The 17,432-nt window shown below is 41.4% G+C and overlaps 1 protein-coding gene across 1 annotated transcript; it reads right to left on the bottom strand.

Moving 5' to 3' along the window:
• Positions 1–299: 299 nt before the first annotated feature.
• On the bottom strand, positions 300–13,957 carry nid1a (nidogen 1a). The gene is made up of 20 exons (XM_026309752.2): positions 13,626–13,957; positions 11,082–11,384; positions 10,778–11,004; positions 10,366–10,670; positions 10,070–10,210; positions 9,437–9,688; positions 8,964–9,164; positions 8,549–8,782; positions 8,250–8,387; positions 7,615–7,743; positions 6,457–6,600; positions 5,526–5,645; positions 4,841–5,068; positions 4,475–4,647; positions 3,739–3,865; positions 3,465–3,636; positions 3,010–3,167; positions 2,803–2,926; positions 1,451–1,563; positions 300–888 (listed from the first exon to the last, which is right to left on the bottom strand). Exons 1-20 carry the CDS (start codon positions 13,827–13,829, stop codon positions 758–760), a joined length of 3,624 nt encoding a protein of 1,207 aa, XP_026165537.1. The 5' UTR covers positions 13,830–13,957; the 3' UTR covers positions 300–757.
• Positions 13,958–17,432: the final 3,475 nt, after the last annotated feature.

Below are 17,432 nucleotides of genomic sequence, written 5' to 3'. Positions count from 1 at the left end.
ATTGATTTTAATAAAATATCTTAATACAATAATATATATGAACCAAATGAGCTAAAAAGGTACTATACTATAATTATAAAGTTGATTAAAGGTGATGATAAATCCTTACAAAGACTGAGATATTCTAAATGTGACTTGGACATGGTCATTTGATTAACCATAGCAAGCTTCATCAACTTTTCACTATTCCTCATTTTCACTTTGGGCACCGGCCGACACGACGATGTGTTTGTAATACACTCTACCTAACACAAGATGACGCCATTATTATACTGAAACCACAGACACAGTAGACCAACATGGTAGAAACATGTTTATTTTGCTGTCCAGCATGTAAACTCATCCCACCGTCTTGTATTTCAGTCCTATTTCACAATGATACTTCCATAAGATATAGGCTATGGGACAATCCAAACATGCCACAGTGTAAAACAGCTGCCATGAGACGATCTCATGCATTGCTGTTATAAAGTTCACATTAAATTATGCATTCCTTGAGCTTTATTTTTTGTTATGTGCACTTGGGAAAGAAGTAAACATAATAGTGTTTGTATTTACAATTCTGGAAGGCAAGTGTGAATTAATAAAGGTGATGGGCAAAGAAAAAGATAAGCATAACACTGAACAATAAAAGGCACAGTAAATTCACCTCTGGTTTTCAGTGGCGTTTTCAGCAGCTATACTTTAGTTAATGCTGAGTGGCTCCTAAAATTTGCTGTCAAACATCTGAACAGCATCATCTCTCAGCCGTCTTGTCTCAATACCCGCTGTCTATCTCCACACAGCCCACACCCACTGCGTTGTTAGGACACTTGCAGGAGCGGCCGCCCGGTGTTGCTAAGCAGAGGTGAGTGCAGCCCCCGTTGTTCACCGAACAGTAGTTTTGTCCTTCATGGAAGGAGAGAACATCAAAACTTTCATTAATGTGGGACATCCCAGGGCAGGAAAAAAACACCTCACTGTTTGTTTAACAGATATATACTGTGAACACATAAAAGAAACACAAAGTAAGCCCAGATGTTAGGGGCCCCTCTTTCTTGACTCCACATTCCATGCCTTTATGCATGCAGCTTTATCTGGTAGGGAGGACGAGGCCTGGTGCTGCGCAGTAACATCGGTCATCCCTTCACTTAATCATAAATAGTTGCAGAATTCCTCCTGTTGCTTTCAGGCCAGGGAATGACTCTGCAATTTTTCTGGTTCTCAAACTAATCTCAAATGTTTCATCGAGGTTACTGGGTTCATGAAACTGAAGAGTAAAGGAATTGATAAAGAGCCTGACTCAAAGGTGGGTCTCAAAAGGGTCAAGCTGTTTCTAAGAATGGCTCTTCAGTGAGGGCTGCACAACAGTGTGGGATGCAATACAAGTGTTTTTTTTTCCAGTATCTCCAAAGTAAATAAAAATGTCAACTCTTTAAAAGCAATGTAATTCTTCGGATGGGTATAATACCTGAAGGACACTGGGCATAGGCTGTGACAATCCCATACAGCTTGGTCCGTTTCTGAGGCTGGAACTCGTCTGACTCCCTGCCAGCATGGCGATCTACTGCAACCACAGCATCCCTGTTGTAAACAATCAGCACAAGAGTTCAGCAACACTGGACTATCCCAAGTTGAGCAATCTTAGCATCCTGCCTCTCTGTGTTTTGTATAAAGAAATGAGTAAGGGTTTGCAGTAAACTGTATGTGTACCTCCCCCACCACCACTTTTCAACCCCAAAGCTACAGCCCCGGTGAGGTGGTGGGGACGACTTGGGCAGGTCACTCACAGTTGCTCGGACTGAGAAATTGTAAGCAGCTGCCACTTTTAAAGATATCTCCTTATGTGCACACACATACACACACACACATATAAAGAGTCACCCTAACCCCCGCCCTTTTGCAGTTGTTAGGAAACAGAATCAGCCACATTGAAGAAAGCTCCAATAAGAGCAGTGGAAGAAGAACTGACTTAAGTAAAAGTAGAAATACCACAATGTAATAATACTATATTACATATAAAACTCTGCATGCTAAATGCTACTTAAGCAAAAGTACAAAAGTATTAGCAGCCAAAGATACTTGAAGTAGGCTATCACAATTAAAAGTACCCAATGGCATATTAATGTATTTTATATCATTGGATCATATTTATTGATGCATTATAATGTTCTTAACTCTAGTTTTGCAGCTGGTAAAGGTGGAGCTAATGTTTACTAAAATATAATTTTAGTTTGTTTGTGAATTATTATACTGTATTCTGTGTTAATTCACCTGATTCCAGAAAGTACCTAAAGTTATAAAATAAATGTAGTGGAGTAAAAGTACAATATTTTCCTCTGAAATGCAGTGAAGTCCAAGTATGAAGTAGCAGAAAATGAAAATACTAGTAAAATAAAGATACTTCAAAACTGCACTTAAGAACTTGAGTAAATGTATTTGGTTGCATTCCACTAGTGGTTCAGAAATGTCTCAGTGTGTGCTGTGTTGAAAATGTGGGATCTTTTCGACCTCAGACCCATCGTCTCCTGCCTCAACCTCAACAGATCTGTGTTCTTACGCTGCACAGTCTCCACAGATAAAAACCTTTGGGTTTATCATTAAATTACAATATTTAATTACTAAATATTTGTAATTAACAACCATTATAAATTTGCTACTGGGACCCTGAAAATACCAACTTATCTAGTCACAACAAATACAAACATGAAACATACTGGAATTCAGTAATTTACAAATAATTGCTTACATTTATATTGTGTAAACTGTCACTGGATAAAAAGTAATAATTCAATAAGTTTCTGAAAATGCAATAAGTCAAACCTCCTCCAGTCAGTGTAGTAGATGTTCTTCCCGAAAGATGTAACTCCAAAAGGGTACTGAATCCCGTCCATGATCTTCCTGCGGTCACCCCGACCAGGATGCATGCACTCGATTGTATGCGTGCCTGCAGGCGAGAGATTACGTTTACTGCTGATCACAAGGTGGACACCATTTACTGACGAGTCATCTGTTTCAAATCTACAGTACCTGCATCTGCCCAGCAAAGCAGAGAGCTCTGAGAGTCATAAGTCAAGGCGTTTGGCAGACCGAGATCATCTTTAACCAGCACCCTTCTGTTGGATCCATCCATGTAAGAGGTCTCGATTTTGGGGGCCTCGCGGTTCCAGTCGGACCAGTATAGGTTACTGTGGGTAGAACAGGTGTGGAGTCAGCTCCCTGTCAAACTGAGTGGGCCACTTTCAAAAAGCCAGAAATGTAAATGAATGGTAGATTTTGACCTAATACTACTATAATTATAAATGCTATTTTCCTGCAAATAGATTCTTTTAAATGTCTACGGGGGAAGGAATTTACATTTCAAAATGACATGCATATGAACCTAATCATTCATGAATCACTCCTTAGAGATTGGAATCTCAATGGCTATGTGTTACAGAAACAAGCCGCTGAAGCATATTAGTTTTATCTGAAACGTTACACACCCATTGGGAGGGTCAGCGATAATAGCGCGGGGGTTCACAAGATCAGAGTCTACAATGACACGACGTTTAGACCCGTCCAGAGAGGCCACCTCGATGTGATCCTTCCCAGAGTCTGTCCAAAACATATTTCGGCCCAAGTGGTCGATGGCGATACCCTCTGGGCTCTGCAAATCTGTTGAGAGTGTCTTTGTTTTATGTGAGGAGTCTCCTGTCTCATTAATGACTAATAAATGAAAGAAAAGCAGTGAAGACTAAAAATGGCCAGTAACACTACCTGATCTGATGACTGCAACGGGCTCTCCTCCGTGGATTTTGGCCTTGCTGATTGAGGGTGATGTGATTTCTGTCCAGTAGACCATTTTGTCCACACAGTCGTAGGCCACTCCAATGATTACTTTCTCCTGTGGAGGGGGTCAACAACCAGCAATCTTTGAAGTGTAATTTGCTCAAACATGAGTGGTCTGGGATAAAACATGGAGCAGATGTGTTTTTTGACATTAATGTCCAGACATAAATTCAAACAAACAGAGCCACATACTGAGCGTGAGCTACTCGGCCATTCTTCAGGCCAGCTGCTTTGGAAATCAGCGTAACAAGAAATGCAGACTGCAGTTTCTAAAGGCGTCGTACTCCTGTTAGTAATTAGTGTGAATGTCACCATGTGCCTCCAATAAAGCGCCAGCCTTGAAAGCATGAAGCAGATGGGGAAATCTGCAGAACTAGTACCAGCAGGCTGGAGTAGGAGGCTGAGCTGATATAGTGCACACATGGGAGAAAGTGAAAACATACCATAGCTTTGTTTTCTCTGCTAAGCTCTGAATGATCACACCTACCAAATATCTTGACATGCTGAGATGAACAGAGGTTATTTGACTAGATATGTTCTTAAACTTACAGCTGAATTCTAAATATAATGTCACATTAAACTTCCGGGAAAGCGGTTCAACCCATAGAAACCCTACAACCAAAATAAAAAAATGATCACAGAAGGTGTATTTAAAGAAACTTACAGGGAGATGGAGAACAGCTTTGGCGCTATCCTTATTCATATCATAACCTTCTAATGGGATGTGCTCTATCCTGCCGCTCTGGGAAAACAACAGGTGCGTTCCTGGAGGCAGGGGGTGGACATCAGGGCGAGTGACGGGTCCGACAGGTGGTTGCTCACCTTCATGGTCGATACCTGATGGAGACATACAGTGAAAAATCAGAGGTCTTGGAGGAGGAAAGCCAACCTCAAATCAGTTTAGCGTTTTCTCAAACCTTCCTTAAAATGTAGCTGATTTCTGTTTGCTGACTTGCTGTGCATGTTCTTTCTTTTTTCATTCTCCCGCTGTGGGCTGTTGTAAAGTGTTAAGTATGTGTTATTTACTCACACATTGGTCTGCTGCCAGGCCCAGAGCGAGTCCCAGGGATCTCCTGCCCATTTTTGTCCACGCACCAGCAATGTCCTGTGCTGCCATGGCACTGAATGGGTTCATAGGCACCATTTTCGTCGCACGTAGGGATGTACTGTCCAACGGGAGGACGGGGGCCCCGTGGACCATATTCTGTCACGCCCAGGAGACTGTCCCTGTGGATCTCACACTGTGTTTTTGCCTGTTCTGAAAAGAAACGTGCAAAATAAGCTCCAAGCTGAACACAATTGCAGGAACCTGTTCATATACTCATTTATATTTCTTTTTGCATTCGGTTTTAAATTCAGCTACACAAAAACTCCCACATCCCTTGTAAGAGATCACAAATGCCTTTTGCTTTCCAGTAGAAAATAAAAAACAGGTTCCAGCTGGCCCCAATATATTCTGACAAGGGGCTCACTTCCAAGTGAAATAAACAATGCTGTGAATGAAAATGATCCGTTTCCCATTTTCTATTATTGTGTCCGCAGTTACATCAAAGAGAAGTATTACCAAACTGTCTGAACTCTCACAACACATACCCAAAATAAACATGTAGCAACAGAGACAGGCTGAATGTAAAATCAAGCCCACTGACAATGACGCGCTGTTTGAGCAAGATGTTGAGTTTGTCAGAAAGTCATGCCGTGCCAAAAAGACTCACCTGGAGAGCAGTAGAAGCCATCGCCATAGTAACCTGACCTGCACTGGCAGGTAAATGATCCCTGGGTGTTATAACACACGGCGTCCTGATGGCACCTGCCTGACTGGCACTCGTCTATGTCTTCAGGCAGGATAAAAGAGAGCGAGTGAGGACAGAGAAGGATCACTCATCAAAAATTAAACTGTCCAGTTTTTCATGTCCTTCTACGGTCAGGGATCTAGAAAGTCAACTGGACTCAAAAAACTGTACTCAGAGCTCATGGAAAAAGAATGGACATTATCAATGGATGCTAACAAAAACAAAAAACAGAAAAAGATTTCCAAATATGAATTTCTCATCTGCTTGTTTATGTTTCATTGTTGAACCTCTACAGACGTGTTATGTAACGAATCCTCCCTCAAGCACATGGTTTTACAATTATAGCCTTGTAGCCCATGCAGCAGATTTGAAATCCAGACTACTTGTGCATGTTTTTCATTTAGTCTGTTTACTATCAGTACACATTCACAAGTACTCATTCATGTATTCATTCAAACCTCACAGGCAGCCATGAGCTTTATACTAAAATGAATTTGTTATAATACACAGTTTGGATTTGGGACTCTTGCCTCTTGCTTTGGATACCCACTTGTTGTCGACCTTGGTTTGAACTAAGGCTTGGTTGACTGTTTTCTCCCTGTCTGGTCTGTCACAATAATCTTCCTTCCTTGTGTCTTTGTAATAAAATGCTTATCTGCATCTGACAGCCTGTCTATGAGTTTATTCCCTTCATTGCCATGTAACAATACTCTGTGAGTGCTGGATTTGACTGGGTTTGAATTAGATGTCACACAATGAGACAACTAGACCTTCTCTCACCCAGAAACTGATGGCAATTTGTTCCTGCGGTTGTTCTGTGTACAAACTCATATTCAGTGCCTTTATGCAGTACCTTGGCAGGTTTTGCCATCCCCTGTGAACCCTGGCAGGCAGGAGCAGATGTAGGATGAGCCTCCAGTGTAGCTGCACTGAGCACGCTCAGGAATATCACATGTGTGGGTGCCTTCTTCACAGGCGTCCACAGGTCGGTAAACCTCTGAGAAGAAGAAAGCAGGGAAATACTGCTAATTCTTGGTACTGAGCCATTAAAGGATCAGTGTGTAATACACTGTATAGAGCGTCCTATTCACTGAAATGGAATATAGTATTCATAAATATGTTGTGTAATCACTGGAAAATACAGAACATTTTCTGAATCTTAAAATGATTCTTTTAAATCTGCATAGGGAGCAGGTCTCTTTCATGGAGGAGGCCATGTTTCTATAGTAGCCCTGAATGGACAAACCAAACACTGGCTCTAGACAGGGAATCACATTTTGTTTTAAATCACATTTACCTATTTTCATTTGTAAAATTATGTCTCAGTGCTTTTTTGAAATTTTAATCAGAAGGAAAACGTAACTGTTTTAAATATACTTATAAGCTTTTTGAGTTAGAGAAGACTGATATCACTCTTATATCTTAATGCTAAATACGCTGCAGACAGCAGCTAAATAGCTTAGCATAAACACTGAAAACGGGTATTTGGGTATTTTTGGATGAATTAATCAAACTAAATATAGTGTATTAATCAGCCTCTAGTGATGTTACCTTCAAAATGAGCCAAACTAACTAGCTTCTTGTCATCTAAGTGACACAGGGAAGAAAATGAGAGTACTTCCCACAAAGCTGAACTATTCCTTTTAAACTATGCAGGTTACATCAGGACAGCAGGAGACCCGAAATGTATGAAAAGGAAATTGGGATCAGGCTAATCTTTTAATTTTTGTGACTGGTGAATTTCATGAGTGTATTATTTTACCCTGGCGAGATGAACAAACACACACCTATAAATTTTCACACACACAATCACACATGCAGACCTACCGTTAAATCTAATTACACTTTCTAGATAATCTCTGAAATGATAATGTTACAGCACCACAGTATGTGTGTACTTATGCTTAGTAGGTACATGTGTACAGTTTATGTCTTAACCTGTACATCCCAACCACTAGCTAAGATTTCTGGAATATGTAATTGTACTTTGAGGCACACAAACACCACTTACCAACGCAGGTCTTCCCATCACCGCCGAAATGATATCCCTCTTCACATTCACAGCGGAAGGTCCCGGGCTGGTTGTTGCAGATAGCATGAGGGCCACAGATGTGAGGGTTCTCTCTGCACTCATCAATGTCTAATACAGAGATAAGACAGTTATCATATGTTAATAACAGCCAGATTAGGTCTGAGTTTGGGCTCTGAAGTCTGGATGTGTCAAATCTGTGTCCTTCATTTTCAGAAGAGTTTAATTAGATTTCTAAATTATAAATGCTTAAAGATAGCATCTGTCTGAAACATTTCCTTCCTTATTCTGCTATGCCTCCGAGCTCTTCCTGTCTGGTCTCCAATGCAAAAGACCTCAGGTTGCAGAGGGGGGACTGGGAATGAGGACCATAGTGGAGTATGGGAGACTTTGTTTACAACATGGGACTCCCTCTGCTAATTGGCGAAATAGTGCAGTTCCCGAGGAAGGAAAACTTTAGAAGGTCTGGCTTAAATAAATGATGGCTCTAAACAGATGTGGAAACTGATTTACTTTGAAGCAGGAAAATACATTACTGGAGAGAATCAAGAGGTTGTTACGCCCTCTTTATTATCACAAACAATAAAAACAAGGGTCCATTTTGACGTCATTCTTACCATAACATGTGCGGCCATCGCCATTGAAACCAGCAGCACACTGACAGGTGAACTGGTTTCCCTGTCCAGCATGACAAGCAGCGTTGGTGTCACAGCCGTGTCTTCCTGTGAAACATGGGTTGTCCTCCTGCTGCCCTCCTGCCAATGGGAGATGTAGGACAGTGTTACTACTCCATTAACTTGTGGGAATTTTCATTCATCAACACCCATAATAACTTGGTATGTTATATTTTGTACTCCAGGAAGGAAGTGAGCTGAGACCAAAAACAGGAAGACAAGAATAATCTCTATGACCTCACCATTGACATCACCGATCTTGTTGCTCATGGCAAACCGGATGAGTTCATTTTCAGGGTCGAACATGACAAAGACCTGGTCCACACTGAGCATCTGGGTAGGTTTCACATCTCTTGAAGGCTCATCATGCTGGCAGCTCTGGAAGGTGATGGACTGACGCCACTGATACGACCTGGTGTCGGTGGAATCATCGGGCAAGCTCACTACATAGTCCCGAGTGGAGGATGAGGTGATCACTGGAAAGTATGACAACAAGTAGATGATAATCTCTCAGTCCTGAGGTGGGTGTTTAGGTGTGATTGCAAGAGCAGATAAAGTCTTGGAAATTATTTTGGATATAGAGGTTTAGCCAACTGAAAAACAAGCCAGTTGCATTTCAATCAAAAACACAGACTCAGTTTTCAAGCTGTATCTTACAGTTGTTGCTGTACTGGTAGAGCTCTGTGTAGGGGTTGATCTGCACAGTGGAGCCGGGAAGCAACTCAGGGACCTGGCCATTCAAGGTGGTGCTAACCACTAGGTGGTCATGCTCGTCAATGCCTTTGAACTCCTGCCTGATGGTCAGCTTCTCGTTCCCTGGCAGAAAGGTCACCTCAGCCTGCCGTGTGAACTCCCCGCCTTCAGAGGAAAGAAGAGGCTATCAACCTCGGATGAACTCTGGCTCACTGCTTTCTCTCTCAGCTGAAGTAATGTGAGGGGAATTCAGCTGGACACTGTGAGCAAAACTGCAGCTGTATGGCAAACTGTGGACGTAGCAGCATTGCCATTTGTTTACACTGATTTATGCTTCCTAAACCTTCACCTTTTGCCATTTTCTAACCAATATAAGAATGTCTAACTCACAAGAAGCTGCTGAATTTCACACTATAAGATACAAATCTTTCTCTCACCAATAGTGCTGAAGCCATTCTTGAAGCCAGGCTGCTCCAGAGCAAACGCCCACCCAATCACACCGCCAAGGGCCGACAGGGGCTGCAGTGAGGGCCCAAGAATGTAAGGGATGTCACTGATGGCGACATAGGAACGGCCATCATTGACCACAACATATGAGTGAAGATCGTTGCCGGTGAACTCCACTGGAGAAGGAGAGTTGCCCACGTATATTTTTCCATGCACTTTACCATTCATCCTCTGTGGCTTTCCTGCAAAATCAAACCACAACCATTAAAAGCAGTCACAGAGAAGAATAACCAAAACACATGGCTGCTTTTTTTCTTCTGTTTTTTTCCCATTTGCTCAAATTAATTTCAGGAGTTGTTTAAAAGTAAAATTTTCTCCAACCTCTATGGATCTGCCAGCTATTTATGGATTGATTTGTTTTTAGGATTTACACAGTTATTTTGGAAAACTAAACTGTGCACCTTCTGTAACATTTTATTTACAGTATGTTAGCTAGACGTGCTTGCTAATTTTGGTCTTTAAATTAAAGCGATTCCTGTGTATTTCCTCAATGCAGTTACAATGACGGTACAGTTTCCATCTTGTTTAACTATTAAAAGTGATCACTTAAAGGAAAAGCGTACCCTCTGCCACACACTGTATTCCATTGCCGTAGTATCCAGGCCTGCAGTGGCAGCAGTAGCCACTGAAATAGTCCCTGCAGTCGGCAAACTGGGAGCACTTTATCCTGTTGTTCGCACATGTCCCAAGGTTGTATGAGAACACTGAAAACAGGGAAAAGCACAGTAAGAATATATCCAAGGAAGCTATTGGATGAAACAATCCTCCAGCAATGATGAGAGAAGCATTTTTTAAACTGCATCAAAATACACCGAACATATTAGTATTGATATTTTCAGCCATCCTCCTTTGGACTCACCATCTACATTTATATCTATGTCGTCCACCACCACCACTTCTGAGTTCACAGGCTGATGTGGCTGGTACTGAACTGGGTGAACGTTGATTTGCCCTTCCCCTGGCACATAAGGAGGGTACACCACTTCCTGTCCATTAGTATACACAGGTCTCCTTGCATTAGTGGCCTCCTCTTGGTCATGCAGTGCCTCCTGAAGCGTGGCCTCAGTGGGCAGGTCCGTCACCTCACCTGGTGCCACGTTGGTAAAATAGGGAAAAGTTCCAATCTCATACACCCACACACCTCGCAGACCAGAATTTGTCTTCCTACAAGAGGTAAAGTTTGAAAACATTTTTACTGTCAAAGCTTCGTTCGGCCTGTGACACTGGTCAGAAAGTAGTCATCCTGTGCTGACAGCCACTGGTTGACTTACTCTGCTAAATCCCTGACGGATGCCTCTTCATTAGTGGTGATGTGGTAGTACGGTCCCATACTGGAAAACAGGAAACCGCGCACTAAACCTTTACTGAACCCAGCATGCATGGTGAAACTACCATCTCCTATAGGCGTGGAGGAAAACTGGATCCCATCCCTTGTATACAGCAGAATAGCATACGAGGCAGTCTTCAGAGAAGCAATCACCAGCTGGAAGGTGTTTCTCTGCATAATAAAACATTAGAGATGAGCTACATGAGCACTTTCACCCCAGATCATTTGAATAACAACACGATGCTTACCTTCTTATCAATCCCATCTCCTCTGCTTTGAGGTTGGTGAGTGGCAATGTCAGCCCAGGTAATAACCACGGCGTGGGTGGGATCGACCTCGTCGTCCTCAGGGAAGGCTCTGTTGATGTGATCGGCTGCCCGACGCAGAACATCGGGGCTGGAGTCCTGACGGAAGAAAACTTTCCCCACGCCATCACTTGTATCCAGGTCTCCTTGAAGAACTGCAATCATGCCAAAGTTTGGGGGCATGTTGCCATGATAGGTTGACTCAGATAGTGGCTCTGTTGTGGCAACAAAACCATTGGTGTTGATCTGAAATGAAAGGCTCAACTTGGTAAATTAGGAATACAACAAATAAATTGTTGTAACACTGTAAGACACAGCTACAGTAGAACTGGTTCACAGCAGAGGGAAAGCCAGTCCCCCCACTTCTTTACTCCAGTTTCATTAGATTAATGGACCATGTCAGGGCTGATGTCTTACGAGACAAACAAGATAACATTTAACACAAATTTTACACACTTAAGGTTTAATGCGAACACATGCAGGTCTTGTAAAATGACAAAAACGCTGAGATCATGTTGAAAACACACGCTCTGCAAATAGGGATCCTCCACATCCTGGTCAGAGAAAAACAAGAGCACTATTCCATGGCCGTGGAAGCTGTTTTCCTGTCCTCGCTGCTGACAAGCACCCCCAGAGAGCCTGAAGATCGCACACTAACCGTGATTACAGAAATTTTCTGCCAAAATAGAAGATAGAGCTGGGGAAGTGATCACAAATTGACAGATTCTAATCTACAAACACAGATGTTTGCACACAGCAAGATGTTTAAGGTTGGCATATGCTCCAACATACCAGAGCTCAGTGGAATATGAATCACGCTTAGGGGGAGACAATAAAAAGATGTCAGGTGTTTAAAGCATTACTGTTCCCCTACAGGGCACAGACAGTTCAGGCTTAACTATATCATCATCCATCCATCATCTATACCCGTTTATTCCTTAACCAGGGTCCCAGGGATCAGCTGGAGCCTATCCCAGCTCTCTCTGGGTGAAAGGCAGGGGTCCACCCTGGACAGGTCACCAGTCCATCACAGGGCCACATAGAGACAAACAACCTCACACACTCACACTCACTCCTATGGGCAATTTAGAGTCACCAATCAACCTGACATACATGTTTTTGGACTGTGGGAGGAAACCAGAGTACCTGGAGAAAACCCACACAAGCACAGGGAGAACATGCAAACTCCACACAGAAAGGCCCCTGATGGGTTTCAAACTAGGAACCTTCTTGCTGTGAGGCAACAGTGCTAACCACTAATCTGCCGTAAATATCTCATCAGTGAAATATAAATCTTTAGGCCAACAACTGCAGAAGAGATATAAGTTTGTGGTGGGTGATGTTGGGATAACTTCAGGTCATCTGTAGGTAAAACACATTGTTCTAGACCAGAGATCACAGCAAACACCCAAACAGCACAATACTGGTGTAAGTGCAATAACTGCACAAATACTTTACACTAATTCTACTCTTTGCTATTTCTATTTATTTTTTACTTTTGTGCATATATTACTGACTACAAAGCACATTGAGAGCCACTGTACCAGAGTAAAAGTCCATGCGTGGCCAACACACCTGGCAATAAAACTGATTCTGAGTCTGAATTAAATATTTATTCATAAACTCATAGTAACCAGGACTTTTTGCCTCTGCACATCTCCATTAATGTATCAATCAATCAGGTGAGCTGGTCACTGTCCTATAAACAACACTGACTGAAGAAGAGCTTGTTTTTCATGTAGTTTTAAAGTTTTACCATGTTTCATTTTAAATCAAACACAGTCAAGGCTTTGGAAACTGTTGAGTTCCTGCCTTCATATATAATTACTCTGATAGCATATTACCCACATGCAGCACAATTAAAACAGAGATGCAGCATTTTTCTTTGAACAGGAGAATCACAGAGAATAAAGGGCTGTTTGTCTGTCCAACACAATGGTGCAGCTCTCAGCTAAATGGTGCAGTTGTCTTGTTCCAAGTCATTTCAAATCTCCATATTGTAACTGCAAACAGCAAATAATACCCACAGGGAAGTCTTTAATAATTTGTTAGGTTCCAAGTCGCTTCCAGTTAACGTTTTGCATAGTTTCCCATCTGCTATTTAGATGTGGCAGGATGTCAGTAGATGTTTGGGTTGGATTGCAAAACAAGACAGCACTTTGCTCTTTGCCTCAGCAGTAAAAATCTGTAAGAATGCATGGACACATACATTCCACAAAATAGAGCAAGACTGTGATAAGTGAATCAATGTGTAGGCCTGCTAATACTCCAGAGACACAGAAAAAGTCATACCCTGTTCTAGATAAATGTTGCAACTTCCAGGCATTGTTTAAAGTTGGAACTCCTGTCCCTGCTCAGATGTCCGCGGTTTCTGGGGTATGCACAATTGCGCAAAAATCAGCGTATTGTCCACCACCCTGATCATTTATTAACACGCGTCTGTATTGAAATGACTATGGTTGTGTACCAAGAAATGGGTGAACTTACAAAGATGCTCTCAAAGGTGCCATCATAAAACAACACTGGCTTGTCCAGGTCAAGTCGGTGCGTCTGGTCATTCCCCGGTTCCAGTAACTGGTCTCTTGCGCTTGGACCGAAAGGAAAGAGCTCTCCCCGCGTTATGCTCTGTACCGAGGCCACAAACCCGAGAAACGTCGCACAGACGAGCCATCCTCTCCGCTGCCAATCCATTGTTGGTGTTTCAGAGTCAGTCGAGTAGTGATATGGTCTGTCCCAGCCAGGTCAGAGGAGAATGACTCACAGGCTGTTCCGAAGACCTTTCAGAGTTTCGGAGTGATGGGCGGAGTTGAATTTGAGAGAACAGCTTGCAATAACGCGAAAAGAATGGAGAGCTGGGCTGCTTCATTTATACTGTCCACAAAACACAAAACAAACTCATTATGTGGTTCTGGCTGTAGGCACATTTAGCTAAAACAAACAAAAAACATTTCATGGCAGGAGTTATAAGGCCTAAATGAGGACAGTGGTAGATACTGGGAAGCACAAAGGTCAGTTCCATATCCATCCATCCATCCATCCATCATCTATACCCACTTATTCCTATTTAGGGTCACAGGGATCTGCTGGAGCCTATCCCAGCTCTCTTTGGGTGAAAGGCAGGGGTACACCCTGGACCAGTCCCATATCATTTTATTTAAATTCTTGTTCCAGTGTTGCCAATACAGTAGAAAGTATGTGTGTCTGTTTGGATCCTATGATGACACAGGGGTCACTGAGTGGAAGCTCTAATGATTTGAGGCATGGAGCCATGTCTATCAGGCTCCACTGCACCTGGGATAATGAGGTTCACACTCATAATAAGCTTCAAGTCAAAGCTGCTTCTCCACCACTGAGTGTCAGTGATCCAGTCCGTCCAAAATTATGGTCCAGATCACATTGTCATAGCATTTAGTGTAGGTAGCTATGGACTCAGTGGTTCCTAATGATACCTCTAACCTATTGTGTAGCTGATGCAACACCCAAAATAAGATGAATCCTCAGATGATGAATCAAAATGTGTCCTATTCTGTGATGTTACCCTCAGGCCAGCATTTTACTACTGATAGCAACAATGAAAGTACAGCCTCCCTCTTGCACTACCCTTGGGCTGATGTTTTTATCAAAGATACAAGGGGCAGACTGTCATAAAATTTAAAGTGCCATTGTGCTTTTCCTTTCCGACAAGGATAAATCCTTGTGATTTCAAAGATTTCTCTTCTGCATCACAACCAGAGAGCATCATCATGCGGCTCAGCTTTTATCTGAAGAAAAAGTTTATAAAAGTTTATTCACAGTTGTGTGATGCAATGAACACTGCAATGCAGTGGGGTGTAGACATTTAGGCTTTCTGCTGTGTGATAAGACACAAACAATCATAATACATATTTCTGTACATATTCCATGTTAATAACTTACTACTAACCTATTCTGCACTGCTTTTCAAACCTCTGCTGTTGCTTTTGACTTGGTTGCCATTTATCTATTTATGACTGAGTTTTAACATGATTGGTCTATGTGTTACACAATATTACAGAAAATAAAAATTAACGTATTGTGGTTTGCAATTCAATGTATGACTATATTTCAGAAGAAAACAATTTAGTCAGTGCACTATCAGCAGCTAACCTTTACACATGGCTCTTTTGCTCCCCCTGGTGCTGGTGTTTAATCAGGGTCTATTCTGGTCTAAAACACTGATGTTTTGTAGTTTAGTTTCAGGTCCAGCTGAAACCAGTTTTCAAATTAGCTTTACTTGTATATGCATTTTATAAGACAACTGAATTAGCCTGCAAATTGATAAAAGAGCCCAAGAGAGAAAGATCAGACTGTGTGAAACAATCAGACAGTTATTGTTAAAGTCTGTGACCTGTCCTGTCCTGGTTAAAAAAGCCTGGTTAGTTATTGTTTCATAGTTATACGATATAAGTTGCAGGAGAAAAACAAAGCATATCAGTATCAGCTGCTGCTGCAACCTTATTGAGCCTCGGCTCTGATAGTGTGCCAGGCTAAAGTAGTTATGGAGAATCGCCTCTAGGGGGAAGCACAGCAATAGATTGTATAATTGCAGCAATTTCTTTAACAATAAAAAAAATAAAAAATTTCTTTAACAATAAAAAAAAATAATGTAGAAATATACAAAGCAACAAATGAGTGACAGTCATTGGCTCGTTCTATAAGAAATGATACAGACAAGCCAGGAAAGCAGACTACTAAAGCAAAATGTAGTAAATACAACTAAATAATTACTTGTCTTGTGTAAATTATAAAGAAAATAATTGCTTTAATTAAATTAAAATTATTAGTAAAAATAGCAGATATGACATGTAAAATCCAATTAAACTATTAATAGAAAAAAGATTCTCATTCTGTCTCACTTTATCAGTGAGTCAAAGACATGTTTTCGTGAACTTTGCCTTTGGAGATCATTTGTGTTCCTCCTCACTGTTTTCATTGCTTTTAGGCCAATATATCACAGTATTGTGTGATTCTATAATAAGTCACATATAAGTGAATTAATTGAACAAGTAAATCGTCATTTTTAATTGATAATTTGTTAGTATGTTAGTATAAATTACATACACAACATACAAAATACTGTCTCCCTGATTCCATCCATAGTATCTTAAAAGTCTGGGGTCCTCTTGTGACAGACTGTCCACAGTGAGAATGTGTTTTGTGTTTTGTGTCATGGTTTTTCTGAAAAAAATAAAAATAAATAAGGGAACTACTAATCACCACAGTATAACACCAAGTCAGTTAAACTTGATCAACATCAGTCTGTCCATTTAGGAAGCACAAGTGATTCAGTTTCGCCAACTTTGGTGCAAATGAAAGTAACAACAGGTGCAATGTAGATGCGAAAGGGAATAGTTTTGCATGTAGTGGCCACAAACGATCTCTCCTCATCTTTCCTGATTGAATCTTCTCACATTTTGTATTTTGCTAAATTAAATTTTATTGCTGTGTTTATATTCAGTAGACTCATTATTAATTTGACAGAGAAGATCTCATACACTCACCAGAAGAATGCCGGAGACACATCATTCAGTATAGAGGATGGTACGTACAGTAAGGGCCTGTCATCGTGGCTGATGGACTGTTTACCCTGGGGCCAGCTGGGACTTGTTTCTGTTTGTTTTATGTCTGTTTTGCTGCCTGGGAACTGGCCGTGATCTGATGTCCCTGATAATCAGACTAAAGTGCCATTTCAGCACCACTCCATTACCACTCCTTTTTGATTCACAGGCAAAACCAGAGATATGGGTGATTTAAATGGCTGGGGGAAATCCATGAACAAACAAGACATAATGTTTATTCATTTAGTCTTTTACTTTCATTTCTGGTGTGTAAACAGCTACTTCTCTGTCATTTTGTCATCAACTGAGACTTATTCCAACACATTTATAGTGTGTCTTTACTACAAATACATGAAACATCAAGTATTTATCTTTACATATCACACATTAGAGGCCAGACTTTTACCTCCTGTAATAATGTGGCTGTTCAGAGCGAAGCATGAGGCACTGTAGCTAACAGCATCCTGTTTGTCTGCGTGGTAGTGTCCCTGTGTGAGAAAAGATTCATGTATGACAGCAGGCAAAGGTGAGATAGAGTAACCTGACCTTCCTCATTTTCACATGCCCCAGTCCAATGAAACAAAAACAGCATAGATATTAATGAGAACAAACCTCACTGAGGTTAGAGAAGTTTCTCTTTCAGATTGTCAGACTAATTCTGCTACTCTGAAGTACCTGGAATAAAAGGGAAACTCCAGTAATTTTACACATGAAGATC

Source organism: Mastacembelus armatus, chromosome 15 (assembly GCF_900324485.2).
Source record: "Mastacembelus armatus chromosome 15, fMasArm1.2, whole genome shotgun sequence".
In the NCBI taxonomy this organism is placed as follows: domain Eukaryota; kingdom Metazoa; phylum Chordata; class Actinopteri; order Synbranchiformes; family Mastacembelidae; genus Mastacembelus; species Mastacembelus armatus.
Note: the sequence above shows the minus strand (reverse complement) of the source record. Positions and strands in the feature narration are given on the sequence as shown.